General features: G+C 45.2%; 1 protein-coding gene across 3 annotated transcripts; it reads right to left on the bottom strand.

Moving 5' to 3' along the window:
• Nucleotides 1-6,944: 6,944 nt before the first annotated feature.
• On the bottom strand, nt 6,945-23,856 carry HKDC1 (hexokinase 2). Of its 3 annotated transcripts, XM_421579.8 has the most exons (18): nt 23,352-23,856; nt 20,414-20,576; nt 18,351-18,499; nt 18,140-18,259; nt 17,338-17,433; nt 16,230-16,329; nt 15,409-15,592; nt 14,792-14,947; nt 13,827-14,060; nt 12,912-13,216; nt 12,487-12,635; nt 12,278-12,397; nt 10,939-11,034; nt 10,748-10,847; nt 10,054-10,237; nt 9,639-9,794; nt 8,749-8,982; nt 6,945-7,599 (listed from the first exon to the last, which is right to left on the bottom strand). In XM_421579.8, the coding sequence occupies exons 1-18, from the start codon at nt 23,412-23,414 to the stop codon at nt 7,455-7,457; spliced, it is 2,754 nt and encodes a 917-aa protein (XP_421579.3). In that variant the 5' UTR covers nt 23,415-23,856; the 3' UTR covers nt 6,945-7,454. The 3 variants fall into 3 exon arrangements, with proteins under 3 accessions (XP_421579.3, XP_040559123.1, XP_046799302.1); XM_040703189.2 differs by lacking the exons at nt 18,351-18,499; nt 23,352-23,856; XM_046943346.1 differs by lacking the exons at nt 16,230-16,329; nt 18,351-18,499; nt 20,414-20,576; nt 23,352-23,856 and having other exon boundaries at nt 18,140-18,297.
• Nucleotides 23,857-27,787: the final 3,931 nt, after the last annotated feature.

The raw sequence follows: 27,787 nt of genomic DNA, 5'->3' as shown, positions 1-27,787 counted from the left end.
TCTCTCCAGCAGTTTCCTGTCTTTCTTGAACTGAGGAACCCAGAATAGACACAGTGCTCCAGCTGTGGCCTCCCCAGGGAAGAGCAGAGAGGGAGGAGAACCTATGGGATGTGGGCTCCCAGCCAACATTTCTGGCCCCAGGTCAGGCTGCACAGGGCTCTGAGCATCTGATGGAGCTGTAGGCAACCCTGCTCATTGCAAGAGAGTTGGACTAGATGACTTTTAAGGGTCCCTTGCAACTTGAACAATTCTGTGATTCTACAATTTCTGCAGCAGCCCCCAGCAGTCGTTGCAGCAATACATAACCCCCCTCCAGCTTCTCACCGTTCCTTCCCTGCAGAGGATATAATTCCTGGCAAAGCAAAGCTACTCCCACAAAATAGCTTTGTGATGTCTTAGACCACTACAACCTGTCCCCGCTAGCTCATTGGACAGCTGCCATGAGCTCACCAGTCCCCTATGGGACATGATCCAGCATCAGCTGACCCATGGTCTCACTCAGGGCACCCCTGTCTCCCGGCAGGGTTACAGTCAGTTCAGCTCTGACTGATTTAACATCAGTACAAACAAACACGTTAATGACCACCTTTATCTATAGCCAGATTTTGGCTAGGTAATGGCAACAACACAGTCTGCGGCTACCAGTCAGCATTCAAGACCCAGAAAATCCCCTCAGTGTTTCTATTGCCTGCTCCCAATATAAGATACTATCAATTCAGGGCTACAGCACCAATCTGCATGGCAGGGATGTGCATCACGTGGTGGTCAGGAGGTCTCAGACTTATCAGTATCGGCCTGGTCAGTCCCCTCCTTCCCCCTGCACGGTGGTGGCATTGCATGTGGCTCAATAGATGCTTTCTGGGTGCTGGGACAAGCACATTTCTCACAGTGCTCTGTCGGCACCCCGAGTACACAAAGGGGATTTTTGCCCCCCTGAAGCAGGGCTTTTTCAGAACAACAGGGCTCAATCCAGACTCCTTAAACTTTGATCAGAGCAGGGACAATATATCTGATCGCTTTTCAACTGCAAAATAGAAACTTTCATAAAAATAACACTGAATTTTTCACATACCCTTGTCTTTATCAGCAGAGCAGTCTGGTCAGTAAGATACAACCACCAGCACAAACAGGATCCCAAACACATTTAAAGAGCAAAGAGTCTCTCTGCAGTCGAGTGACAGTGGTGTTTCATTTGGATCCGCTTTCCAAATACTTACACAGCATCCCCTTCCAATCACAACATGCCACTTTGAAATGCCAGTATCACTTAGCTCCTGAGTCTATTAGACCATGAAACAATAAACCCAGGGATACAAAAACATAACCCAGATACCTACTTTAGCACCCAGTCGAGTTGGCAGGTGTTATCCTGATGGCTCCATGGCAAAAGCATCCTCAGAAGTGCCACACCTTGACCTTTGTGCAGCAGGCGTCATGAAGCCGATCTCCAGAAACCTCGGTGTCTTCTCAAAAGGTGCTAATATTAACTATAGCCCTTTGTTTCTTTGCACTCAAGGTTTCTCCCCGTCAGCTTTCTGGCATTTGCCAGTGTGGTGCACGCTTTATTGGGCAGATATTGAGCTGCAAATTCCTTCATACTTCTCTATCCGCAGCATTCTGCAGCTAAAGCACTAACCAGCCAGCAGATGAAAATGCCACTTGCTGCTTATTCCTGCTGCAGTTTGTTGAATTAAAACCTCTTTGTTTGCAAACTGTAAACAAATTCTTCTTAATCTTTCAATAAAAAATGTCAATTATGCTCTCTAACAATGAAACTTCACTGCGATGAAAGAGGGCATTGCTATTGCTCTAATCATGATAACATATCAGCTGCTTTTAGAGTCAATTCCTTTTTTGTGCAAAATGTAATGACCATGCAATTATTCAGATTTCAGACTAACAGACCTACAGTGCACCTCCTCACCACGCAGCCCTGCGCTCTCACACACACCCTTGAAAGCAACAGAAAAGTCTCTGGAGTAGAGGTTCCGAGCTCAGAATGCAAAACACCATTAAAATTCATTCAGTACAGCCAGTCTCGGGCCCACGTTAAACACAGCTACTTCAGCAGAGAGCCAAAAAAGAAAGCCAGATCTTCAGCACGTTATTGCAGGCACTTCTCAGGCCCGTGGCCTTCGTTTGGCTTCGCTGGGGGCCGTGTTTATCTGCAGCTTCCTCGTCTCTCTCCGGTTTCGGTGCATTTCCTGCAGAATTGCTGGCCACAGCAGATGTGCCCTTCGGGCATTTCAACTTTTTTTTTTTTTTTCTCATGCCACTATTTATCCCATTTGTTTCCAGAATCAGCCGCAGCTCCCAAATCAGCATCTGTAACTTTCCGCTGTGAAGCACTCAGGACACGCCTGCTGGGAAAGCTTCCTCCTCCTTCACCTGCTCAGCTCCTCACCGACTCCTGCTCCGTGCCCTCCCGCCGTCCATTTTCTCCTCCTGCAGAGAGCTCCCCCCTACAACACAGTTGTCCATCAGCAGCTGATCTGCTCCATTAACCGCTTGTGCCCCAACAACCATTCTCGCCATCCTAACCATGCTCTATGTATGTTGGCATGCATCCAGAGCCAGAGCGGCCTTGGCTCAGCCCTAAGGTGCCTTTCCCCCATTGTCGAGGCAGTGAGTGCCTCCCAGCTTTCTGTGCCAGCCCAGGACAGCCTCTGTGGCTCCCAGGGGGCCACAGCTGGCAGTGAGGAGGACAATCCTCTCCAGCAGCCTCATGGGAGTTCTCCTGGTCCCACAGCTAAACAGATGGCCCAGCATCATGACCATATGGTTTCCCTATAGGAAAGGGGACTTCCCAGGGCCTTTCCAGGTGCACAGAAACCTTTAACGAGCCAAAGTTCCATATAGCAGGCACAAAAATATTGCACTGAATCAACAGCACCAGTGTTCTGAGAGCTGAACCCTGGTATTTTGTATATGCCCAAGGCTGGGTGCAACCTCACACCTCTGAGTGCAAAGGAGATGGGTTCTGGTACAGCAGCCACCCTGCTCCTCCTTCCCCTTTTATCCTGCTCACAAAGTAATACAAATTTGAGCCAAAAGACTTAGTTACCTCCCTTAGTTGTCCTTGCAATTTGCTGCTTGTAACACATCACAATCTTGTATTTGTTACCTTTTCCCCCCATTACTGTGACTTGAAGTTGCTCCAATCTGCAGTAACAAATCTATGCGAAGCTCTGACTGCTGATGTGCCATACTCCTCTCATATCCTACCCTTCTTCTCCAAACAGCTTTTATCCTTCCCAACAAAAAGGAGAAAAGAAGACATGGTGGCAGTGAAACAGATCGTCTTCCTCCTGCCCACCCACTCCCAGGACAAAATCAAAATACACTGGCACTTCTCTCTCAGATACACATGACCATCATCTTTACAGCACTTTCAATGTGCACCTACAGCATACTGGGATCAACAAGAGAGGAGAAAACATTAATTAAACTTCTGGTATTTTTATACACCCACAGACTGGAGGCAATGCTGGAGCAAAGCAGACACTGAATTCCCTGCCTCCCCACATCACAAACAGGAGTTTCACACTGAAGAACAGGAATGGTTTCGTAGTTTTGTTTGCTTGTGGGTTGCTTTTTGTTGGTTTGTTTATTATGTATTATTTTTTAAGAATCACTTGACAAGCTACCCAATGGATAAGTCTGGGGAACGCCCCAGGTGGGCCTCAATGACACTTCAAGGCGGTGCAGGCACCTTCCAGAGGATCATGAGGGGTATGGCTTAGTGGGCGTGGTGGTGATGGGTTGATGGTTGGACCTGATGATCTTAGTGGTCTTTTCCAATCTTAATGATTCAAAGATTCTATGATTAAGAGCAAGTGTAAGTGTACCTAGCTGGACAGCACTCACCAATCCTCCCTTCCTCCCTCTCCATGCATCACAACGCTGATCCCCAAAATACGAGACCCCCAAAAAAGAGCCAGCTCATTTCAACAAACTCAAAGAAAGAAGTTACAACAAGACTTTCATTTCAATATTGTCTACATTTCACTCCTTCGCGCTAATCTGCTAATCCTATATAATACTGACTTCCCAAGAATGGAGATTATGCTAATCAGGATTTACACATGATCCTATATTTACTTTTGCACTGACAAAAGGAACGTGTCACCAGTGAGCTCCTACTGCGTTTTCTCTGGATTAGGAGTCAAGCATCAGCACTGTCCAAATCTATAGCCACTGAAATGCTCCTCTAGCAAGCAAACCGATGTATTAAGGATCATCGTTCCACTGCAGGTGAATGGATAACCACAATAACCTACTGGGAGTTTCTGGAAGGCAAAAACCTTTATTCCTCCAGTCAGTAATACTTCTGTCATGCTCACACCTGTGGTTCAAAGGTCTTCCATTTTTCCAAAATCAAACACAGGACTCAGAGCTGAAAGATGATGTTCACGTCCTCAAGAAGCAACAAAACAAAAGAGTAAATTCTAGAAGTACCAAACATATGGACTGGAACCAAATCCCATGAAACCTGCAGAAGTGAAATATCACGAGGATACCAGAAAACAGTAGAAAAGCACATCTAAAATGTGAAACCAGAAGAATCTCATTTTATTTTACATTAATTACCAACTTTATGTGACCAGTTGTACTACAGGTTTTTCCGAATATCTTTCGTAGTTAATGGGAGGCCTCCAGCTTCATTATAAAACAGGGCTTCTAACTGAGTCACCACATAAAACATGTAGAGAAAGATTTAGGTGGCTTGAAATCTACAGAAGACTTCGCAAGTTTGCGTTACTCCTTGAGTTTCCACACATCAGCACAACTGGGGACACAAATGTTGCATCCTCCCAGCCCAGACGCCATCTCCCTGCCCAGCAGACACATTAACAGATCCATGTGGCCGCTGTCTGGGTTTGCAGCAACCTGCAGGAAAGGTGAGAGCATGTGTGTCCTGGGCCTTAGGGACTGCAACACAAGCTGTAAGTCACCAGGCACTTTGCAAGCAGCATTTCAAGTTCATGTGATCAGATTCCACACCACCCACAGATTCAACAGAAAGAAAAATAAATAAACAAACCCTGTAGATGTAAAAATATATATTTTTTTAAATGGTGTGGGCCTACTCTACAGCAGCTGAGGCATAAACTGTGTGAATATTTAACTTCCCAAAGAAGAGTAAAAAGAAAATCCAAAGCAATACAGATCTAAATTTCTAAAGCAAGGATCTGTGCAAGTGGTTTACCTTGTGTTGTTACTGATTTGCATTCCAGTTGTGCAGAGCAGGCTGCAGAACAGAAGTGCAATAGATCTCTGCATCATACTCACGTGGCCATCCTGGGGCAAGTCCATGTCACCTCCCTCCAGCTATAGAGGGACATATTTCACCCACGGGCGCGCTTTTGCAGATTAGCACAATCCACTCCCCCGAAAGGACCCAGAAGTACACAACGAATACAAGATCTCAGAGTGCCCAGGGGAGAAACAGCCAACACAGAAGAGCTATTTCTAGGCTCCACGCAGCCCCAAGCCAGAACAGCTTTTTGCTGTACCTAGTCCCACTGAATTTAGTCTGTCCATCAGTAGGAAAACAGACAGCTCCAAATAACTTAGCCCCCCCTGCATAACAAGCTTCAGTTTCTGTGACTCGGTGGATTCAGAAATATAGACAAAAAGTAAAATACTAAGCTGCTTGACAGGAGGAGGAAAACAGTACGTGTGAGTTCACAACGTGTCTCTCCCCAGTTGCCCTGTACAGGGAGATCCGTATGGTGAGGAACTCCTTCTGAAAGTGAAAATTATTTTCAGCTCCTACTCTTTACCCGTCCTGTGGTCCCAGCACAGACAGAGAGCTGCTGACATGTTTCTTCTCAGAAAAACTACAAAACAGAAAAAGTTGGTATCTTCACTTTTTGTATTTGCCATTGCTAAAATTAAACCCATCGGCCTTATTACAGAATATTGTATAAATTCAGCTGCTTGTCCCCCTGCACAACAGTTACTTTTGACCCATCTAAGGCTTAGAGCATATTTCTTGGCCCCACTTTCTGCTGCTCGCCTGAGTAGAAGCAAGTACTGCAGAAGAGAGGATCTCAGGAGATCCTGCAATGCTTGAGAACAGAATAGCAAGCTCCAGATCTGCTGCTTCTCTGCACCACATTATTGTCTTGGTTTACTCTGAAATGTGTACATCAGGGGAAGGACATTTGGTGACACAAGAGCATGAGTTATTTTCCCAGTGTTTGCAGGCCTTTGGGCATGCTACTGATAAATTAAGCAGCGCTTTATCAGCGTAGAGGTAAATTTGGCTCCAGTTAGGTCTCGTCTGCATGCCACTTTTGTAATAACTGCAATGCTGCTGAGTACTGTTATAGGTAGATTTAAAGAAAGTTCCAACTTGCCTGCATGTTCTTCCCACAGCTCAGAAGAGGCACCAGACAGAGAAGCAAAGACTCACAGCACCACGGATTTATTTACAACAAACTGCAGACAGGCAGAGCAGCAGGCAACAGACAGTGAAAAGCAAGGATAAAGTCCCTTCCACAAAATGGAAGCTATTCTCCCTCAAACAGGCATGCAGATCACTGAGGGAAAACAAATAGGAGAATTTCAGAAATTCAAGTGATTCTATTTTCCTCCCTACGAAGCTATATTGGTGGCCCAAAGATGAACCATTCTGATACCCTTTGGATAGCTCTAACATACACATGGCAGACCTTGTAGTTGCTTCTACATCCTCTCTTTCTCCGAGAATCAAATAAAAGCAGTCACAATCAAAATCCATCCAGTGCTGTTTATGTTTATGTGCACTGAAGTGCACTGAGATATTTTGGCACAAACTGATATTCTTTGGAATCACAGTTCTTTTTCATTGCGTCATTAAACACACTCCAGTACTTCAGGGAAGTACTACATTACAATATGCTTGTAAGCAATGTAGCTGGGTGTTAGGGAAAGCATCACTGACCAAAGCCCGTTCATTTTGTTTACTTGCAGATTTATTGTGAAACCTGGGATGCACTGAACAAACATGTCCACTGGATACGTGCAACAGTAGATGCCAACATTCCTTGAGACAGGCCAAGTCAAAACTAAAAACCACACCAAATCTAAGAAGCTTGTGATAGATTTGCTTGTACTACAGTAGCTTAATTAAACCATTGTAAAAATACACTGTTGGGTTTTTGGTTGATTGGTTGGATTGGGTTTTTTTGTTTTTCTGATTCTCCCATACATGTTATAGATGCACTTCAGGAAGAAGAGAATTGAGTACATTGCAATGTTTCAAGACATAATGGAGCGGAGCAGATACACCAGGCCCAAGAGGTGTCCAAAGGACAAAAATCCACAGTCCTGGCTGCTCATAACCAGCTGCTCCCTGAAAAACAGGTACCTGTATACTGGTATCTGGCAAAGCTATCTTCAGTCACTGCTCAACAAATCTCTAGTGCACACGTCTGGTAGTGTTGAAATGAATTGACTTCTCATTTTTACTTCTGTCCAATATTATGCAATCTTTTTGCTACTGCAGTAATGAGAGCAGCTCCCTTTCCGCTCCCATCTTCGGAGAGCATGAAAGTCACATCACAACGAGGTGCCAGTTCCTTCACTGTCTCCTGCAGGACCCTAGAAAAACTGAAAGAAAAGGGAGAGAAGAGAAGAATATTCTAGGAGTGCTTTTCTGATCTGAGACCTTAGCATTTATCTACTGGTGAGGAACCATAACCTTAACCAACATCTTCCAGTTGTTCTCCTGAGTATTCCTTTCAATTTGTTTTTCCTTCTATACAAAACAAGTTCCTATACTCTATCAGATTTTCATTTCTGTATTTCTACTTTAATTTTGTTCAGCAATATATCATACAGGGCTCTTGCTTTTAGAGACTGTGGAGGAAGTACTTCTCATGCAATGGCTTAGGTTGGAAGGAACCTTAAAGCCCACCCAGCCCCAACCCCTGCCGTGGGCTGGCTGCCCCCCAGCAGCTCAGGCTGCCCAGGGCCCCATCCATGGCACTGAGCACCTCCAGGGATGCGGCACCCACAGCTCTGGGCAGCAGTGCCAGCGCCTCACCACCCTCTGAGTGAAGAATTTCTTCTTAACGTCTAACCTAAATCTCAGGTCTTTTAGTTTACAGCCATTCTCCTTGGTCCTATTGTCATCTATCTGCGTAAGAGGTTGCTATCCCTTTTTTGTTTGTTTGTTTGTTTTCTATACACCCCCTTCTGTACCGAAATACTTCAATGAGGTCTCCCTAGAGTTGTCTCTTCTCCAGACTGAACAAGCCTAATTCCCTTAGCCTTTCTTCACATGTGAGGTGCTCCAGCCCTCTGGTTATCTCCGTGGCTCTAAAAAGTCTACATCTTTTTTATGCTAGTGCCCATGACCAGGATGCAGTATTCCATGTTGCTTCTTCTCGCAACTCAAAAGTTAATACACCTATTTCAAAGCCTTGCACGCAAAAGACTGTGCCAGCTCTAAAAACTCAACACATCTTTCCTTCTGGAATACCCAGATATTGTAGAAATCCCTTGAAACACTGAAGAATAAATACTAGAAAAGTTTCCTCAGAAACCACAGAGCAAGAGCCTTCAACTGGTAACTGGACTTTTCTTTCCAGTTTTCAATTCTTTGCCTAGGTGAAGGAAATGACAGGATACATGGAAGCATGTTAGATCTTTGTCCTATCTCATTTTTTACTACCTCGGAAGAGGGCTAGTAGAGCCCAGTGTGTGTTCACAGTGGAAATGAGCAAACAGCAAAGGGATGGAGGTCAAGGTACTCACTGTGGATGAAGCTTGTACAAAGTCCCATCTACTCCAACAGTAATTTGCAAGTGCTCCGCACCTCGGTTTTCTCTCTTCTTCTCTACAATGGCCGCCAGTCCTGCCCCACAGAGCTGGGCAGCTCTCCTGGAAACAGCCCCACACACCTCTTTCACAATGATGCTGTCATCACACGTGCTGTCGAGGCCAAGCTGCTGCAGAATCCGTCGGACTTGGAGGAGGGCGAGCCGGTCACTGTGTAAAGGGAAACACAGGCAGCGTCAAAGTATTATGGGAAGCTCTGGCAGGTACAAATCTTCTAAAGCCTTCCAGATGAGATTCTGTCATTATTCAAAGGAAATGGGACCACCGCTTCCAGTTCTCACATCCTCTAATTGTTTTAAAGCAGCTTTCAGTCCAGATCCCAAACTTGCTCATGGCCCGTTCTTTGTTATGTTAGACTGTATTTCCAGTTATTCACCTAGCTCCCAGTGCCATGAGGAAGCTGTGTCAGATCAGTCACTTGACCATGTTGTTTTTGGATCTAAAGGCTGAGACAGCAAGGGTTTCAAACAGCCCTGAGGACTGTTGTAGTCATGCACAGATAAGTAGGTAAGCACATATTCATGGGGCATTTACATAACACTGACTTGTAGTTAACTATTTTTAAGTATTATTTGAAGTTCTACAAAGAAAGATTCCAAGTGCAGTTGTGTTCAGTGGCTAAGACATTGAAGACAACATAGCTGTGTGGATGATGATTCATCATTTGGGTGAAGGCTGAGGGTTTGGAGACAAAGGAGGGAACAATCATTGATTTCTTGAAGGAAAGGTCTCCACACTTTCAGATTATTTTCTACAGGTCCTAGAAGACCTTGAGGAATCATAGCAAGTAAATTAATGAACTTTACCTCTCAATCTGAGATAGGAATTTTGTTTCAAATATGCCTCTTTTCCTGAGTGATTCTGAAATCTGTCCTCTGAACAGCAGTCCTTGTTTGGTCAAATCAATCAAAATTTGCCTCACTATTTCACCTAGATACATTCCACTGGTCATTTTTTCGTATCTGTCAAAATATCAAAGCAGAAAAGTGCCTTTAAAGGAGTTGCAGGTTATTTAACAGGAGTATACATACACATCTGATCAGTGTGATAAACTCAGGAAAGCAGTAAAACCTTCACAGCAATAGCCATTTTTTCAAACACCAAACAAATCAGTATTAAAGTTTCCTTTCAAATTATTTTCATTATTCTCATTTGATAAAGCAGTCAGCATCTCAAAGACTCACTCAATCTGGTTCTTAGCATCAGAATCGCCATGTTTACCTCTGTTTCCCTGCATTTAGCGAGCCTTCATCTACTTCTTTATCATATTTTGTTCTGATGTTGTCAATGCAGCCATTGTCACCAAATCCTCCCCATTCTGTATTAATGCACATTTTTCCTTCATTCCCGTCGACTATTTCTATGTTCTTCATGTCCTCCATGTAGCACACATTGCTACCTGTTCCTAGGAGTAAAGAAATGTCAAGGGTTCAGTCAGAAGAGCAAACTAGCAGCTTAAATGCAAGAAAGGTGATTGCAGTGATCTTTAAAGCTCTCTTCTCCAGATCCTGTATTTCAAAGATCTCCCAGGTCTTAGACAATCAGGCATCGGCAGTAATGCTTCCCTGAGTATGCATGCTGTACAATATTACAACAGAAATGTTACTGAGTGAAGTAGGTCCAGCACTGAATATTCCCAGTGCAGAGGAACGTGGATTCCCTGTTAGTTCTCATACTTTTTCACCATGCATCCACTTACTGGGCTTCATCAGATCCTGAACCTGTTGAACTGCTGATTGTATCTGCTGTCTGTGCTGCTGTCTGTTCTGTTGAATACCATACAGATCGGCCAAGAACCCCAAGTGAATAGTAATGCCATATATCAAACGGAAATAAAGGACATTGTTTTACAAATTCTAAACTAGTGTGTAAAACCAAGCAGCTGCTTACATTGATGGTTTCAACATTACCATACCTGCAATAAGGCCGATCTCACAGTTCGGATCCTCATATCCACAGGTCATCATTGTCCCAACAGTGTCATTCACCACTGCTACGATGTCCAAGTCGAATTCCTAGAACACAAGTCACAGTCACCGGTGGAGTTCTGGAGAAAGAGGCAGCACAAACTGAATACATCAGGAAGCTCAAATAAGAATAGCTCACATTTCTTCTCCTGATGGCCTCCCTCAGCATATCAACAACATCTTCCCCTTCACAATCAGTTGCCTTGAACCCTTTTGTCCATCCCACAAGTGTTCCCTGAAACAGAAGAGGGAGAAAACCATAAATTGAAGATAGAGAGAAGACCATACATCCTTTTTTCTTTGATCCTGAACTATCTTTTTTACTTTTTTACATACTGTTATTTCCCTGGCCAGGCTACTGTGAGTGCCCAGTGCAGAGTGCACGTCCACATATCTTTGTGACTCAAATACAGATAGGATTGACCTCAGGTTTCCACAGGCATTCTTCAACTCAGTGCCTTCTAACACTCATTAAAAACCTTTGGAAAAAATTCCCACCTCACCTCCTTCTGTGCATAAATTCATTGCATCGTTTGTGGGGGAAACACTACCAAAAAAAAAATCTGTTTGCTGTAAATAAACACACAGCTAACATTAACAAACATCAATTGTTAATTTTAGGCTCATTCACTGAATAACAATCGCTATGATCATTGCTACTCCAGGCAATGTTACTTGTTTTCTTTTTGGACAGCAACTTGGCTCAACAGAAGCAGTTTTCCAGGTTTTGTGAAGAAATGAGCCTTCCATTTGGTGACTGGCTCTGCACTGTCTGTGCAAAAACAGGAAAAACAAACAGACAAGAGACGACTGGGGGAAAAAACTGCTCTTCAAAACAAAAATATCTCTATTTCAGCTTGACATTACTGCTCGGGAGATTGTTTCTTCGTGATTTGCCAAGATCTAAGTCCTGCGCTGCTGGTTTGGAGAGCAAATTGAGTGGTCTTCCAACAGACAACTACTAGTGCTATAATGACAACTGTGAGCTGACAATTGAGGCAGGTTAGACTAGTCTTAAGATTTAGAGACTACTACAGAAACCACCAGGACATAAAAACATTTAATAAAATAGTAGTCTCTCATGTCCCAGTGTATGGTAAATATGTAACAAGAAGCAGGCAGAAAAACCTCTTTTCTCCCCTTTAGAAAATGGACTAAAATAACCAAGAATGATTTCTTCCTGAATTTGATTTTTTTAATTGTAATTACTATTCTTACATCAGTTCTGGGAAGATAAAGGTGTGAAAACTGTCATAAAGCCATATGTGTCAGATTGACAAATCAAAGTCAGAGAGGTCCAACCCTCCCAAGCTCTGAACAAGCAATATCAGTTCTGCTCACTAAAAACCTTGTCAAGTCCTTCCTGGAGGAAAACATTCAGAAGAAGAATCTTTGCTGGCAGCCTCCCAGCCAACAAGCCATCCTCTCCCAGAATGACATCAGCTGCCATTTGACTCATTCTTTCTTGCAGTCCTTACCTTGTCAATGCTGGCTTGCCTGCACGGGAAGGAGAAGGTGAAACCCAGAGGTAGGCGGGCACCTTTAATCCCCATATACTCCAAGAAGTCTGCTATGCACTGGACTATATGGTCAAAGAGCTGGAAGGGCAGAAAAAGCATATACATCTCACATTTGTTCCCATGCACTGAGGCTCAGTTGGACCAATTAAGTGTTCTTTATAAGTTACCTCTTCCCCTGTCCCTTGCATGATCTCCAAAGGAATGGCAAATATTTTGTTATACATTCGTACTGATCTCCTTCTTCCACTTCTAATTTTGACAAGCAGAACCCTGAAATTTGTCCCACCAAGATCAAGGGCAAGGTATTTTCCCTTCTCTGTAAGAGAAGAAAGATATTTCATATTAGTGCTTCTTTTAGTGTGTTTTCCAGTCAGAATGCCATACTCTGCCAGATAACTGCAAGAAACTTCACCTGGGCCAATGACAGCACACTGCTCCCTATGGCATTTATCCCATCTGTATGTTAGGCCAAGGGCTAACGGACCAGCCAGGTAATATGGCAGGAAACTTTGGTTTGCCAACAGAAATTGTGGCAATTGCCAGACAAACAGCTTTCTTGCACCATCTTCAGGTGACCAGGAGATAACTTTACCTGTTCCATCTGGTGTCCCACAGACATACGTTGGCAACATCTTCACTGTAGCCCTGTCTTGCGTCTCTCTCTTTAGCCCATACTCCAGCTCGGTCCTCATTTTGTTCTTTACATCTCTGAGGGTCTCCAGGGTTAGCACGAAAGGTGCAAGAACAGCATCAATTTTCTTGCGCTGAGCTGCCAGCCTGTGTGCCACCGCCGTCACCATGGCAGCCCCCTTTGCGCTGCCACTCTGAGAGAGGAGGAACCGAACATCACAATTTGGGACCAGCCTTCTCACTACCTTGTGCAGGCGTTTGGGGTATCTACAAGAATAAAGAACATTTCGCACATGGTTTGCTTTGCATTTGCTTCTAATGCGTGTACGCATTCAACACCACAAGCACTGAAGCGCTGCCAGAGGAGCATAGAGTCAGAAACCAGGAGACAGGCACAGTGCTTCTGATTTCTGGCTGTTCCGCAGAAGCTGTGTGCTTACAGGAATGTGAAGATACCTCTAAATAAGCGTGAGTGCCAAGGCAGAAAAGCCAGGCAAGAATGGAGAGCCCGCCATCAGAAAGCAGATAATAAGCCTTCAGAGTGGGAGAAATGTAAGCATAGGGAAAACAGAAAGAAGGAAACAATGAACAGCAAGTGTCCTGGATGCTCAGGAATCACTTGGAAAATCAACTGCTCTTACTCAGATGCCAGTATGCCCTGTCATGTTGTTCCCTCCCCCAGTCCCACCCCAATCTCTAAAGCTCCTGAAGCAGCTTTGCGATAATAAGGCCAATCTGATCATATACATTCCACCACATCTCATCCCAACCCTGCAGCAGAATAAGCACACTTCTCCAAAAGCCACACATATATGCATGTGGAGACTGCCACATCAACATGCGTCCAGCAATTATCAAACCCTTTTTAGCTACTTACTGGGGGTGGGTTTTATAGAGTCCTCCATCAATCCCAACAGTGGTTCGCAGCCGTAGCAGTTTTTTATTCTCTCTCAGTCGGGTCAGTATGGCTGCTAGGGCTGCAGCACAGAGATTGGCTGAGCGGAAGGACACGATGGTGCAGACATGCTGAACGGCGATGCAGTCGTCTTCAGAGGGAAACAGGTTCAGCTCTGTAAGGATCTCCTTTGTGTTGCTCAGACCTTCCTTATATCTAACCCAAAACAAAGGAAAGGATCACCTAATGCAAAGATATTAAGGCAGCACTTAAATCAGTATCTGCATGTTTGCTCAAACGAATGAGAGAAGACCAGGGCACAACCTATTGAGCAGCGTCATAACTGGTTCCATAGATCAGTAGTCCCTTTTCCACACTATTCCCAGAAGTATCTGGGAGAGAGACCAGACTCTTAAGAGGCTATTCCCTGGAGCTCAGTTTTATGCAAGACATGCAGATAGGCTGGCCAGGTATGAAGCAGGATAAATATTTAGTTCGTAGAAGAGCACAGCAGCTTCACTCAGTACAAGGGAAATTATTCCTGAAGTAACAGTGTAGATCAAGATTCAGCTTCCCGTGCAGCCATCCATTAGATGACCTAGAGCATGCCTTGCCCATCCACAGCCCCAGTATTTAAACATCTCAGAAGCTGGAAACTGCAAAAATCGCCCCATACACTCAGGTCTCCAAATAAGTCATTTAAAGAACCTTTGCTCTGTGATGGTTAACAATACATTGGCTACTGTGATATTTTGTTAAAACTCAATCCTCCATCACATCTACTTACAGAAGGATCAATTTTTTCTCCTAGGTAAAAGTACAATCAAGTTGAACAGTTCACAATCAACTCCCAGCACTCCCTGATTATAATGAAATGTTAATTATCGTTGCTGTGCTTGTGAAAATTTAACAGCCCCTCTGTTAAAGGGCATATCTCAGGCTCTTACTTTTCCATTGCAGACACGTGTTTCATTTCAATCTTGCCCTTAGTAAGCAGAGCTGCTGACACTTTTCCATTGAAGAGCAGACCTTCCTTTGTCATTTTGAGAAGAATGAGTCTTACAAGTTCCCCCAAATACAGGCTACTGATCATCTTCTCAAACCTGGAATGGGGAACAAGGATTAGAAGGCGTCCACCAGCTCACCAAAGCCACTGCAACTTCAAGAATGTTCTTATGCAGGTTGATCACGTTTAAGCATCTACAAAAGGCACCAGAAGCTAAGCTGTGGACACGATGCCTTCCTGAGGTCCTGGGACCCAACTCCTACTCAAGATAAATAAGTAATTAAAAAGACTATTCAAAAACCAGAGCAACAACCTATTTTCAATGACATATAAGTGACTGCAGCAGCAACCCTTTGGCCTGGGAGGCAGAGAGGTGTACCCACCTTCCCAGAAACCCACCCTTCCCTGAAAAGAAAGGTCTGAATAGGACAGGACCAAGGCCAAGTTTGAACAGGTTCGCTTAGCTGGATTCCTGTTCCAAAGGGACTCCTGGGAAATGCCAGAAATGCACTCAGAGAACTCAGATGGCCAAATCAAATCACCCAGGGAGTCACTTACAATTGTTTTCCGGGATTGAGAGACCCCAGATCGAGTTCCCGATCAAACTCCGTGCGGAGGTCATCCAAAGCACCATCATCTCCAAAGGCACCCCACTCTGTGTTAATGCACATTCTCCCTTCGTCACCTTCCACCAAATCGATGTGCCTCATCTCCTCCATGTAGCACGCGTTGGTGCCAGTCCCTGTTTGTGTTAGAGCCAGCGTGGTTAAATTAGCCATTTGCCTCAGGCTTCCTTTTAGTTTTAAGTCCACGTTTGCAAACAAGTCAATATATTACCTTTGAAAGAAAGTATAAACACATAACCCAGTAGTAAAGATGCTAATATCAGGCCACCTGTACTTGTTAAGTAAACATTTATCAATGAGTGAAAGTATGAGAAATTCATCCATGGTTTGACTTGTTTAAAACCATTTTTTCCCCTGTCTCAAATGTACTTCCATGTGCCTTTAAAAAGTCACCATTGTGTGTAAAGTGGAAGGGTTATGGAAAGCCCAGCTGATCCTAACTACCAGACATGAGATGAATTCAGCTTTCTCTGGACAGACAGACAGTAATTTTCTACGCAGTCAGCAGAAAAGTTTAGTATGCTGGTCACAACTGAACCCAGACAAAATGGGGACTGTGGTGTTTGATGGCAATGTGATCAGCATAAAAATAGCTGCTTTATAGAAGGCAGCCATGCTTGAAAATCAGCCACTGTTTTTTTTTTCCGCTTCCTTCCTGCTCCTTCTGGTAGTGGGACACTCCCTCCTACTCGAGATTCATTAGGATTAATCAAACAAGGAAAAAGACGATGCATAGTGAGCAGAAAAAGTTACCAATTATGAGTCCAATTTCACAGCGCGGGTCATCGTATCCACAGGTCATCATGGTGCCTACAGTGTCATTGACCATCGCCAAAACATCGACGTCTATGTCCTAACAGCATGAAGGTGAGCGATTAGCAGAAAAAAAGCTTACCAAGCCTTTGCACTTGATTAGTTTAGGAAAACTCTTCCATTTAAAGATACACTACTTCCTTTTACAACATTATCCCTACAACACTGTAAAGCAGAAATTATCTCAGAATTCTCAAGTGATGGGCCAAACAGGATCCTTGGTTGCATGGCTTATTTTTACATGATTCCTCCTTTTTTACCAGAAGAGCAACGTCTTTGCTTTGAGCCCTGTGATATACTAACACTGGTGTGGCTGTCCTTACACACCACGTTGTAGTAGCTCGCTCAGGCTCAGACAATGTCCCTCCCCATGAGCAGATCCCTGCAAAGTGACAGATCGGCAAACTGACCCCAGGCAAAACTGGCAGTAAAAGGAGACATAAATGTAACTATTCAATGCAAGGCTTGCAGCAATGTCACACACATGCAAAGAGCCTTTCCAACAGAGCTGCGCAGTTCCCTTTTCACACTGAAGTAACTTGATTAAGCATGGTCAAAGATTCCTGTAACGTGGGTGCCAACATAAGCAGGGGGCTAGACTTCCCCCAGGGAGTCTCAGATCTTTTGTTCCTACCAACTACAGCAAGTCTGATGCAGAGAAAGAAGTGAACCAAAATAAAGGCTGTATTTTTACCATGTGAGAAAACAGAAGAGTTTCCTCTTTACTCCAAAGATGCCAAGATATATTTTTTCTTAGATTATGTTACCAATAGCACGGAGTATGAAAAACACGACTTCCCAAAATATTAAGCATCCTGCTCTTTAAAGGAATAGACTAGTTTAAAGGCAGATTTAATCAAGTTTTACTGCTGACTCCAAAAATTACTGTCAATCACTCCATCCTCCTGAGGCCCACGGCCAGACCTACTCAATGTACAACCATGTTGGATGCTTGTTACTGGCTGCCCTTGGAGAATGTGCAACAATTCCCTAAACAACCCACACACCAAGAGCAGATTAGCCACTCAGATTCAGATACAGAACTTGCCTTATGTTTCTGGAGGGCGTTGCGCAGAGAGCTCACTACATCTGTGCCCTGCACTCCTCGGGCCTTGAAGTGTTTTGTCCAGGAAAGAAGGATTCCCTGCAAAGTAAAACCTCAGTGACCCAAAAGCTGTAACCTCTCTCTCCACACATAAATATTTAGTCAAGAATAAGACATAGCAAAAGACCTCACCCTCAGCTGGGTGCATATCAGCACCCACTCTACTAAACAGGCATAGAAATGAAGTCCCAGTCCTCTAAATGCACCTCCCTGTGCTTTGTTTAAAGCATGCATGGCTTTATTGGTGTTCGTAACACACTAACAGCATAAGGCACAAAGCATTTGCAGGACTGGAACCCAAATAACAGATCCCTAGAAAGAGAAGAAAAATTATAATAAGAGGCTACAAGTAACCAGTTCTTCCATGTGGCCTTTCAAGCAGCTCTGCTACAAGTCTTTCCTAATTACTATCAATTTTAAAAAGTACTGAATGAGAAGGGATCAAAAAGGAAGGATGAACCCAAAAATATATGATTAAAAGTCCAGCAGACTTCATACAAGCACTTGGTTATTATGAAATAAGATATTAATTAAGCTAAATAATAAAGATTCCGTTGCCCTGAGATAAGGAACAAGTCCTTGAATGGTAGTCAACTGGAATTAAATGGCAGTGCTCTTCCATGCCTTCTTCAGAGTGCTATGGATAGGCAATACCTCGAAAAGGCTACGAGGTAACACTTTCGTGCAATAGCTTCTATGGACTCTGCAACGAGCTAAGCTTGCCAATATCGTTTTTGCATCTTACCTCTTCCAGTTTGGTCTGTTTGCATGGAAAAGAGAACGTAAAGCCAAGAGGTAACTTCTCATGCTTCAGGTTTCTGGACTCCATGAAGTCTGACAGACAGTCAGCAACATAACTGAAGAGCTGCAGGAGAAAGGAGAGGGCAGAGTCAGCCTTTGTCTAGCAGACACTTCCCGGAGCACGTCACCACCACCAACGACCCTGCATGGCCTACCTCTGCTCCACTGCCCTGTATGACCTCCTTTGGTGTGGGGTAAAACTCGCTCTCCAGTTGGCTGCTCTGTTTCCCATCATTAAACACCTTCACCTTGAGGGCACGAAACTGGGAGCCACCCAGGTCAACAGCGAGGAAATCACCCTTCTCTGCAACACAAGTGGGCAGCCATCAGTGGTGATGGCTGGCAAGCGTGGTCCAGAGCAGCAAGCATCCCCCAGAAGGCAGCTCAGAGCTCCTGCGTCACCACGACCACAGGATCTCACCCCCCCCCCAGGCCTGGGACCGCCACCAGGAAGGTAGCAATCCCGCAATGCCCTAATTAATATGCTCTTTTTTATTTAGCAGCCTGGTTTTGCCCACTCTGCTCCTTTCACAGCAGCGCGTTTTCAAGCTGGAGAAGGATGAACTTTGCGGAAAGAAAGGCCCAAGGACATTTTGTACTCACTGCTACAATAAAGCACTTATCTACCCTCCCCACATGAAAAGGCCCTTCCTCAAAGGACAACGCACTGGCATGTCATAGCCCTGCACGATCTTTGTTCCGTGGTTGAAACAGCTGACTAAATTTTATCAAACATGACCCTGAAAGGGAAGAAAGTGGGAAATTACACCTGTAATACCACAGCTACTTATGATAGAGGTGACGAGACAAACCGGGTTACTCAGTAAACCATGACATTAGTCAGATCATTAATCCCTAAATCATTAAAAATGATGCTCCACACAGGTCATTCCAGGTAGTATCACTGTGGGCAGTGCAAGACCTGAAAGTTCACTGCCATTGCAAATGGCATAATCCAGCCAAATTGGAGGTGTTCGAACCTGCTGGAAGTATTTTTGGAAACAGAATAGCCAATAAGGAATTCAGCAAAGGAACAAAAATAGAAAAATCAATGTCATGCCTAAAATCGGTGTATCAATAACACGTAGCCCAGTGTGACACCAATGTCCTTGGTACAGAAGAAAGGCTACACAGGCCAAGAGATCACTGTCCAACGTTGTCCCTGAGGAACACAAAGTTTTGCAACAATACTGACAGGACATGTAATTTCCCAAGTCTCCTGGCCTTAGGTGCTCCCTGCAACTTCCGGATAGGATCGGTGTCATATGAGACCACAGGACCTGATGGCCACAAAGGTAACAAGGGCTAAGCTAACATTTATTTTTCTTTGGTGAAGGCTGCAGTCAGAGGAAGGGCACTCAACTCCAGCCAGGCACTTTCTGAGGAATCATATATACTCTGTCTAGACATCCCTAATTTCAAAGGACTGCCTTGAAACTTTGGAATTTGAAACTTTGGACTACTACCAAATGTTCCCTTTATGCCATAAAAGCTATTATTTCCCATTTAACTGCAAGCAGATTAACTTCAGAAGAAATGAATTCCTTTGGAAATGAGGTACAGAGCAGCATTTCTTACATTTTTCTGCATGGACAGGTGTTATGCACTGCATCCTCACCTACAGGCCTTACAAAAATTCAAAGACTTGGCTATATGGAAAAAAAACCCCAACAACCTAATTATGTTGCTTAGGACAAGAAATTATCTGTCAGCCTGCACTGCTGACACCAGCTGAGCCAGGAGCCTCAGAGCTACCTTAGGTGTGCATGTCCACAAGTAGGACTGGCTTTTGGATCCTGCACCTGGGCAGTAACCAGGACCAGCAGTGCTCACATCCCCACACCCACAGCGTGCTGCACTGCAGGCTCTGGGCTGTAGAGGCTGCCCTTGCCATGTCCAGCCACAGCTCCTGTTACGAAGTCCGCAATAGGTACAGCCACATTTGCAGGCTAGAGAGGCTGCTTCCTAAGATCTATAACTCAGCCTCTCTCTCCAACAAGCAGCACTTGGCCTACATGCACCTGGTGTGGGGAAAAAGCCTTGCCAGCTCCCACAAGTCTTTTGTCTCCTCAGCAGACATCTGCTTGCTGAGCATGAGGTACAGCAGTAAACTAGGCCACCGGCTGCCCTGTGCTCTTGCTGTACTGTCCTTGAGTATGGGCAGCAACCCATCTGTTCCCTAAAGCAGCACTGCTGTGGTGGAGCAGAGGGAACTCACCCGAGCCATCAGGAAGCGAGCGCACAAACGACGGCAGCATTTTGACTGTCGCCGTGGGGTTGGTGTCTCTGCCCAGGCCCTTCACCATCTCGGCCTGGAAGCGAGCCATCACGTCCAGCAAGACATCATCGGACAGACGCATGTGGTACAGGTACCTGTCAACCTGGAAGCAGGGAAGTTGTCACTTGGAAGGCACGCATGCTGCTCAGTGTTCAGTTGCTGGCTGTCGGGGCTGCTGCTTTCATGAGCCTTACTGACAGAAAGTAAGCCATCTTTTCTGATGGACCAATAACGTCCGCCCCACATACGCCCACAGGACTCCCTACACCCTCACAGGCTGTTCTTACCCCATCTTTTCCTTCTGTTCACGTAATGAACTAGAACTCCAAAGCTGGTGAGGATCTGACCCCTCTGAGTCAGGTCCAGAAAATGCTGTCAGTGCCCAAGCGTGTCGGCTACAGTCTGAAAACATCTATTCAGCTACTGCTTCACTCCACAGACAATTAACTTTGCTGGCATGCCAGGCTGGAGCTCAAAGCCTTTTTCTCACCCCAGCTCTGCCCTCTCTGTTCTCCGTGATGTTAGGATTACGTCTAGAAAACAATTCTGGGCGCAATAAATATACTCCCTTAAGAGTGCATTATTCACAACATACGATCAAAATAAAGGCCAGTTGAATTAGAGGGAAATAGAGGATCTAAGAAGTGGCATTGTTCAAACAAAGATGGCAGGTTGTGGACAAACTGGCCTATTCTGTAAGTGACTGGCCACCCATGTTAATGAGGCACAAACCAATTACCTGGTTACATATTCACAGACCTGCTTTAAATGGATGGTCAGCAGTGACCCATTTGAGAGTGTCAGCCCCCTGGAAATAACGCAGGCCTTACCTAACAGCAGGAGAAAGACAAACTACAAGATGCCATTGTCAAGAAGCAGCAATTACCTCAAGATACAGCCATGCCTTGAAAAGATCATTACTTGGATATTTCTCTGTAGCCTCAGTTTGGGCAACCACTGGGTTACCTATAGGGCTTTCCTGTGGCCCCACCACTGCATAGGAGCCACCATCCCAGCCTAGACACCAGCACTGCTTTCTTGGGCATATGGAAAGAAGAAAACACAATGACTGGAGACATGCAGCACCCACGCACTCTCACACAGGCCCATATAACCTGCTGAGATAATTCCTTGAGGAAATAAAACTAAAGAGCAATAAAAATGCCCATGTTCGTATTTGCAGGCGTCACATACAAGCTCTCTGCACCCCACACTAGAAATTGTGTTCTCTGCCCTGTTTACCTACAGCCATAGAAGGAGACAGTCCTCTCTAAGAGCCAGATAAGGCGCAGCCTGCCTGCTCTCCAGCATGATTTACAACCAGAGCAAGGGCACACTACCGTATCAGTGGCTTACAAACGCAGGAATGTCCAGGCCACGTAACACCAAAATCTGCTGCACTACCTCCCTCCCTGCACAAGTACAGTCCTTGTTTTTTAAATGTCTTACCTCAACACAGAAACAGCACTGTTTTCATGGCAGAAAAGCTCTTGTTCTTGACACCAGAAGGCAAACAAGCTTGGGGCAGGTAGGGAGGGAGGCACCCCTCTCTAATTAGAGAGCAATCAGCTCTCCATAGGGCCTACGCTGAGCTTCCTTCCTAAGAAACCTCTGCACAGCAGTACATTTTCTTGCCTTCAGGCAAGACTAGTTTGCACCTAGCAGAAAGATCTTATTTTTCTAATAGCTTCACAGGATGTTTCTGCCCCCCCTCTCCGCTGTCCCCACTACAGGAAAACCTTCCCTCAGCCACACACTGGGTGTTTCTTGTAGGAGCCCTTTCAACCCAAGCAGCGCTCCACAAGGTCTCTCCATTTCTTTGTAAAAACATAAGGAAAAAAAAGCACTGTCCAGATGAGAGACCTTCGATCTGGTTTTCAGGGCCCCATTCTGATCACATGGGGACAAAAGGGCTGCGGTCATCAGAGACATCTGACTGCAGAGACCAGCACCTGCTCTTCAAGGTGGAATCACTGAAGAAGAAGCCTCCTAAGAATGAGCCTCCATGTGTAAGCACGGGCACAGTGAGGACACCGCAGTGCTGCTCACCCTGCCATGGAGGCAGCACTACCCCCTGCCACGCGCCTGCAGAGTGCCCCACCTCCAGCTGGCTGTAAAACAAGAGGACAGGGCTGGGTGATGACGGCCACAAAGCACTCTGTGTAGATGTCAGGAAAACAGATCACCCCTGGGGACATGTCTAGAAACCAGAGTGCCTCTAACACAAGCTTACAGGTCTTACATGGTCTTACAATGGAGATACAACAACCCACAACAGCCCAGCCATGAAAGCGAACAGGAAAAGCAACCACCAGGCAGCTCACTTCCAGTACTGACAGCTTCTGATCTGGTTCACTTTTAGCTTTTCCACTTCTAATTCCACCAGTGGTAGTTGGAACTGCGTGCCGAATCACAGAAGACCAGCCCCAAAGCCCACAGGAGACCTTCCTATCCTTAGAACCATGTGAGTGAATCAGACGCTTCATTAGAGAATCATTAGAGTGAAGAATCATTAGAGTGAATCTAAACTCAGGTTTAGAAATCCCATCCTCCACACTGCTCACAAAGCAACTTAACAAGAGGTCCCTTCCTGCCCTCTGGACTACACCACACCTTGCCAGGTAAAGTTTAAACACCATTTTTCCTTACTGAAGATCATTTGTTCCATTGCTGGAAAGCCATTCATAATTGAGCAGGAAAAAGCTTTAACCAGACCTATTTTCACAGTCATCAGATGTATCCAAATGCTTCTCATGCCATTTGCCTCGATAGCAGCAGTAGAAAAAGCCATAACGTAGCCTGCATTACGCACTGCAGACCCCGCAGGGCACGAATAACAGTTCTGACAGCAGGAATCTCGGTTACTGCTATAACTTACCTTTTTTATTTGGTCCTCCTTTAGCTTTGCAAAATGGAAAGCTAGCAAGTGGACGGCGAACATGTTCTCTAGGCAGATGGATGTGTCAGTAGTGACAGCTGCTGTTGAGTAACTCCAAAGCGATGAGTCTTTATTCTCTAAGCTGGAGCTAGAGAAACTTCAGCTGAGGCATTTCCCCCAGGGCGAGACAGTGGAGTTCCTGGGAAATTGAGTCCAGAAATAAATCCATCCAGCGTGATCGGTTCAATGATTAAACTTCTGTCTCTTTGTATCTCCCCCAACATCACCCCAAAGTCCCTCCCTCTCAGCTACGCGCTCCATTGTGCCCAAGCAGGCACCTGGAGAGCTGCCAAGCTGAAGGGGAGAAAAATCAATTTTGTTACAGCCACACTTGGGAATGGTAACCACTTTGCCATGGAGTTGCTATGCACCCAGCCTGCCCTGCTTACACCGCTTCCTTCCCCTGGGCTGACACCGGCACAGCACGAAGTGCTGCAGGGAAGCTGGAAAGCTGAGAGAGGATGTTAGGTTTCTTGCCTCTGCTTGGCACTCCCACTTGCGCTCTTCTGCATGAATTAACTCTTCTCTAGTCCCACACAGTGCACCCTTATCTCCAGCCCTTCTCAATTAAGCTCCAGCCACGTTAAGGAGGGAAGGCACACAGCCCCCCACCCCCAACTGAAACACCTCTTGCGAAAATCCCAGCCCAGAAAGGTTCTGCACGGATTACCCTCCCTTCAGCCCTCCTCTGAAGGCAAAGTTTCAGGCTGATTTAGATCCTCAGTGTTGCAAAACTTGGGGAGAGAGCAGACTTACCTGGCAGCCAACAGAGCAGATATCAGGCTGTGGCACTCGGTACAACAAGCGCCTTTAGCTGGCAGCACCCAGTGCTCGTGGCAAAACTGCTTCCTTACGCTATCTGTACACAGCCTTTAACTATTACTCTTCACGTTTATCCTTAATACACAAGTGTCTCCAGGGTTTTGTCACCGTATTGGATAGTATGCACTAATGAAAGATCCAAAAGAAACTGAGATATTGACCCAGGGAAAGGGGAAAGAAAAGCATTGGCACGGAGCAATGGAAGGCTCACTCCAAACTACCCCTACAGTCTGTGTGCTTCTCCCAGCTGGAGCACTTACTTCACCAGCAGGTAACCTACAGCCAAAACTCTGCAGAAAAAGATTATAATTCATAATTCTGTTGATAAATCAGAACGACAGTCTTGGGAAGGGACAAGTGGGAGCTGGAAAGGCGGGAGATGCTGAGCAACAGGAGGAATCACAGAAAGGTACCTCTTCACCTGCCGTAGGGAACCTGCTGAAGCAGGAGTTGGACTCAGTAATCTCCAGAGGTCCCTTCTGATCTCTACAGTTCAGTGATTCTGTACTGGGTGAAGTCAAAAATGATCACACAGATCCACAGCAGGGCAGAAGTGGCCAGTTAGCAGAAAAAGATCTTAGGCCGTGCTGTGTCATAGCCTAAAAAGGACCCAACAGTCTCGTGCTATTGTAAATATATATGTATATGTGTGTATATGATTGAACTGAGCCATATGAACACAGGAGTACAATTCACGACACGCAATACTTCAGCTCTACCCAGCACTGGTCTCAGGAAGAGGACTCTACCCAGTTCTGGCAGCTTCAAGAATACACAGATCAGGAGATAAGCTCTGCTGAACATCAGAGCAGCCAAGGTTACGTTTGTTCAGTCTCTGATCACAAGGAAAGACTCAAAGAGCTGAGGGAAGGTAGAGAACAGCCCCACAGAGACAAATTACACAAAAGCTCTGCTAGGAAAAGTTGAGGCCTTTTTTATTCCTTTTGCCTGACTTGCATCAGGGATTAGCCCCGGACACCAGGAGATCCCACCAGCTCTGTTTATTTTCCAATATCCTGAAACAAGAAAAGCAAGAGTAAAGCAAAGGCTGAACAGTTCATAAATAGGGATCGGTCTAAAATTAGGCTTTTGATCTTCAAGAGGAAGGGAAAAAAAGGAAGAAGAAAAAAGCCACGCTACCAGCCAGAAAGCACGGTTCACTACTTCTGTATTCATCTCCTAATAACTGCCGGCTCGTTAAGTCAGACACTGACTCCCAGAGGACTGCCTCTTTCCTCACTGTTTACCCACACCACCCGAGCCACAAAACTGAAAACATCACCTTTTCAAGCTCCATCCCACTACGATCCACAGCTCATTGTGGCTGTAGTACAGTAGATTTATTTCTCATTCTCTCTTTTCTTTCTTTCCTCTAACAGATGCCACTGAAAAAGGGTCTTAAAGAGCTAAATGTTACGGAGCTGGCAGCAAGCACTGTCAAATATGTGATGTGTCAGATCCACTGCGTAAATCAGTTGCTCATCTGTGGTCCATCCTAGCTTCAAGGAAGCTGTCGTGCACAGGAAGACAAGATATTATCTCATTGCCATGTAGATGGCAGTTCAGTGTTCTAAGGACTAAACTCCCGACTACATAATGGCCATTTTGTATGCATTCTGGCCAGCAAATGGGAAATGATCCTGAACAAATTGGCTCCCCTTGCCTGCCACACGGAAGCTTGAGGCTTCCTTCTTCCCCTCTCACAGCAGAGGCAGCATCGGGCTGCAGAATTAACACAGAACACCTGAGGCAACTGAGCAGAAAATGCACCCCAAGGACAAACAATATTTAGAAGAGATGGAACCAGCACAGACAGAAAAAAGTTCACTGGCTTAAGAGAAAGAAGGCTTTGTTTTTGCCTTTACCAAACAGCAGTTAGCATCATTTTCCATTAAAAGTACAACAACTAAACACATACACACACAAAAATTAACTGTGAACTAATACAATTCCATACATTTAAAACTTGAATGACTGAAATAAATCTGGAAATCTGAGCACTTGAAGTTCTGCAAACGTGATTCCCAAATCAAGTGAACGAAGTTGCTGCTGCTGTTTAGAAAAAACACTTTCCAGCACAGCCCCCCAAGGAGAGCCACTCCACCCCCCCCAGAGGCTTGCTTGGCCATGGAATGTCCATGGGGCACAGCATGCATACCTCTGCACACCAGTCCGGATTTACCACGTGGGATCCATTTGGCAGCCATACACATGGCAGCCAACGACAGTCACATCATTAGCTCAGAAGAAAAGAAAACTTTCGTAAAAAGTCAGCCTGGAAACGCCTGAATACACTTCAGAGCTCTTGTAACAGTTACTATGGAGTCACTATGGATACAAGCCACGAGTTAAGCCCAGCACTAATCTCACCAAAATACAAAAAAGAATGCTTATAGGCATTTTGCTTCTGTACTGCAAGACTGGCTTACACCTCCAGACCCAGCCACTCTTTCCTTGCTCAAAATATATACTAGCAAGCAGCTACGCATACAATTAAAGGGTACATTCATCAAAACAGTCTAGAAGCAGCCCATAGGGCAACATGAGTCTCCCGCAACCCACGTCCATAGGGACAGGGGAAAGAAGAAGGGAGTCATCCCCGCACAAGTGTTGTGTGCCGTGCAAGCTGTGTTGCATTTAGGCAGAGGCTGTCACGAATCTGGGAAGCAAAGCAGAATTACTCATCCCCAAGCCAGAAAATTCACAACATGTGCACGGCCATGGCCATACATACGTAACTGCTTATTTTTCCCTTGGAGGAGAGAAAGATGGGGCTTTGCAGGAGAATGGGAACATTTCCCACTACAATGGTTTGGCACTGAAATCGGCATGAAATCACATGGACTAGCAACATTTATGCACTGCTTGCATTTTAGCAAATAATGCAAGAAGTGTGTGTGCAACACACTGAAAACAGCTGGGAAGAACTGTTAGCACACACACAACTGCTGCAACACAGTTGTCTCCACGCAGCCACAGCAACGTGCTGCAGCTGAAACCCCCTTCTGTGAATACACACTGCAGCTTCAGCACCCAACCCTTCCCACTCCCCATTACCTCCAGTGAGAGCTCAAGGGCCTGCTTCCACTGAAAACACACATCAGGGCAACAGAGCACAGGCGTGTGTGTGAAAGAAGCAGAGCCTGATGTTGCACTGCCTTAAACGTCATTGAGTGACACCGTGCCAGGAGAAAAGAAAAACAAACAACAGCTTCCTAAGAACTTGGTTCCAACAAACTAAACTTTCCACCCAGCAGTAAGCATCTAGGTTTCCCACTAGCCATGACAAAATGGGTATGTGGGAATGCTACTGCCACAAGTACCAAACCTTAGCTGTTATTAAAGCACAATGAACAGTCTATAGCTTTAAGTGAAATATTTCACATCTCCCCTCCAAATCCATGTGTCACAAACAAGCTAGAATTTGAAGCTCTATATATATATGTATATGTATGTATCATTTTGGAAGTGCAACATAACAAAATTGCTCGTAGAGCACTGAATGAGTTGAAACAGACACGAACTTCTCAGAAATAAATTACACCTATGCCTCT

This window comes from Gallus gallus, chromosome 6 (assembly GCF_016699485.2).
Source record: "Gallus gallus isolate bGalGal1 chromosome 6, bGalGal1.mat.broiler.GRCg7b, whole genome shotgun sequence".
Classification (NCBI taxonomy): domain Eukaryota; kingdom Metazoa; phylum Chordata; class Aves; order Galliformes; family Phasianidae; genus Gallus; species Gallus gallus.
This window is presented reverse-complemented; position numbering and strand designations above follow the sequence as displayed.

Coding starts and splice junctions, on each gene's coding strand:
- HKDC1 (XM_421579.8), bottom strand. CDS start 23,414: ATGTTCGCCGTCCACTTGCTAGCTTTCCATTTTGCAAAGCTAAAGGAG. Junction 20,577..23,351: donor AGGAGGACCAAATAAAAAAG/GTAAGTTATAGC, acceptor CCCTGCTTCCAG/GTTGACAGGTACCTGTACCA. Junction 15,593..16,229: donor TGAAATTGGACTCATAATTG/GTAACTTTTTCT, acceptor TAACACAAACAG/GGACTGGCACCAACGCGTGC.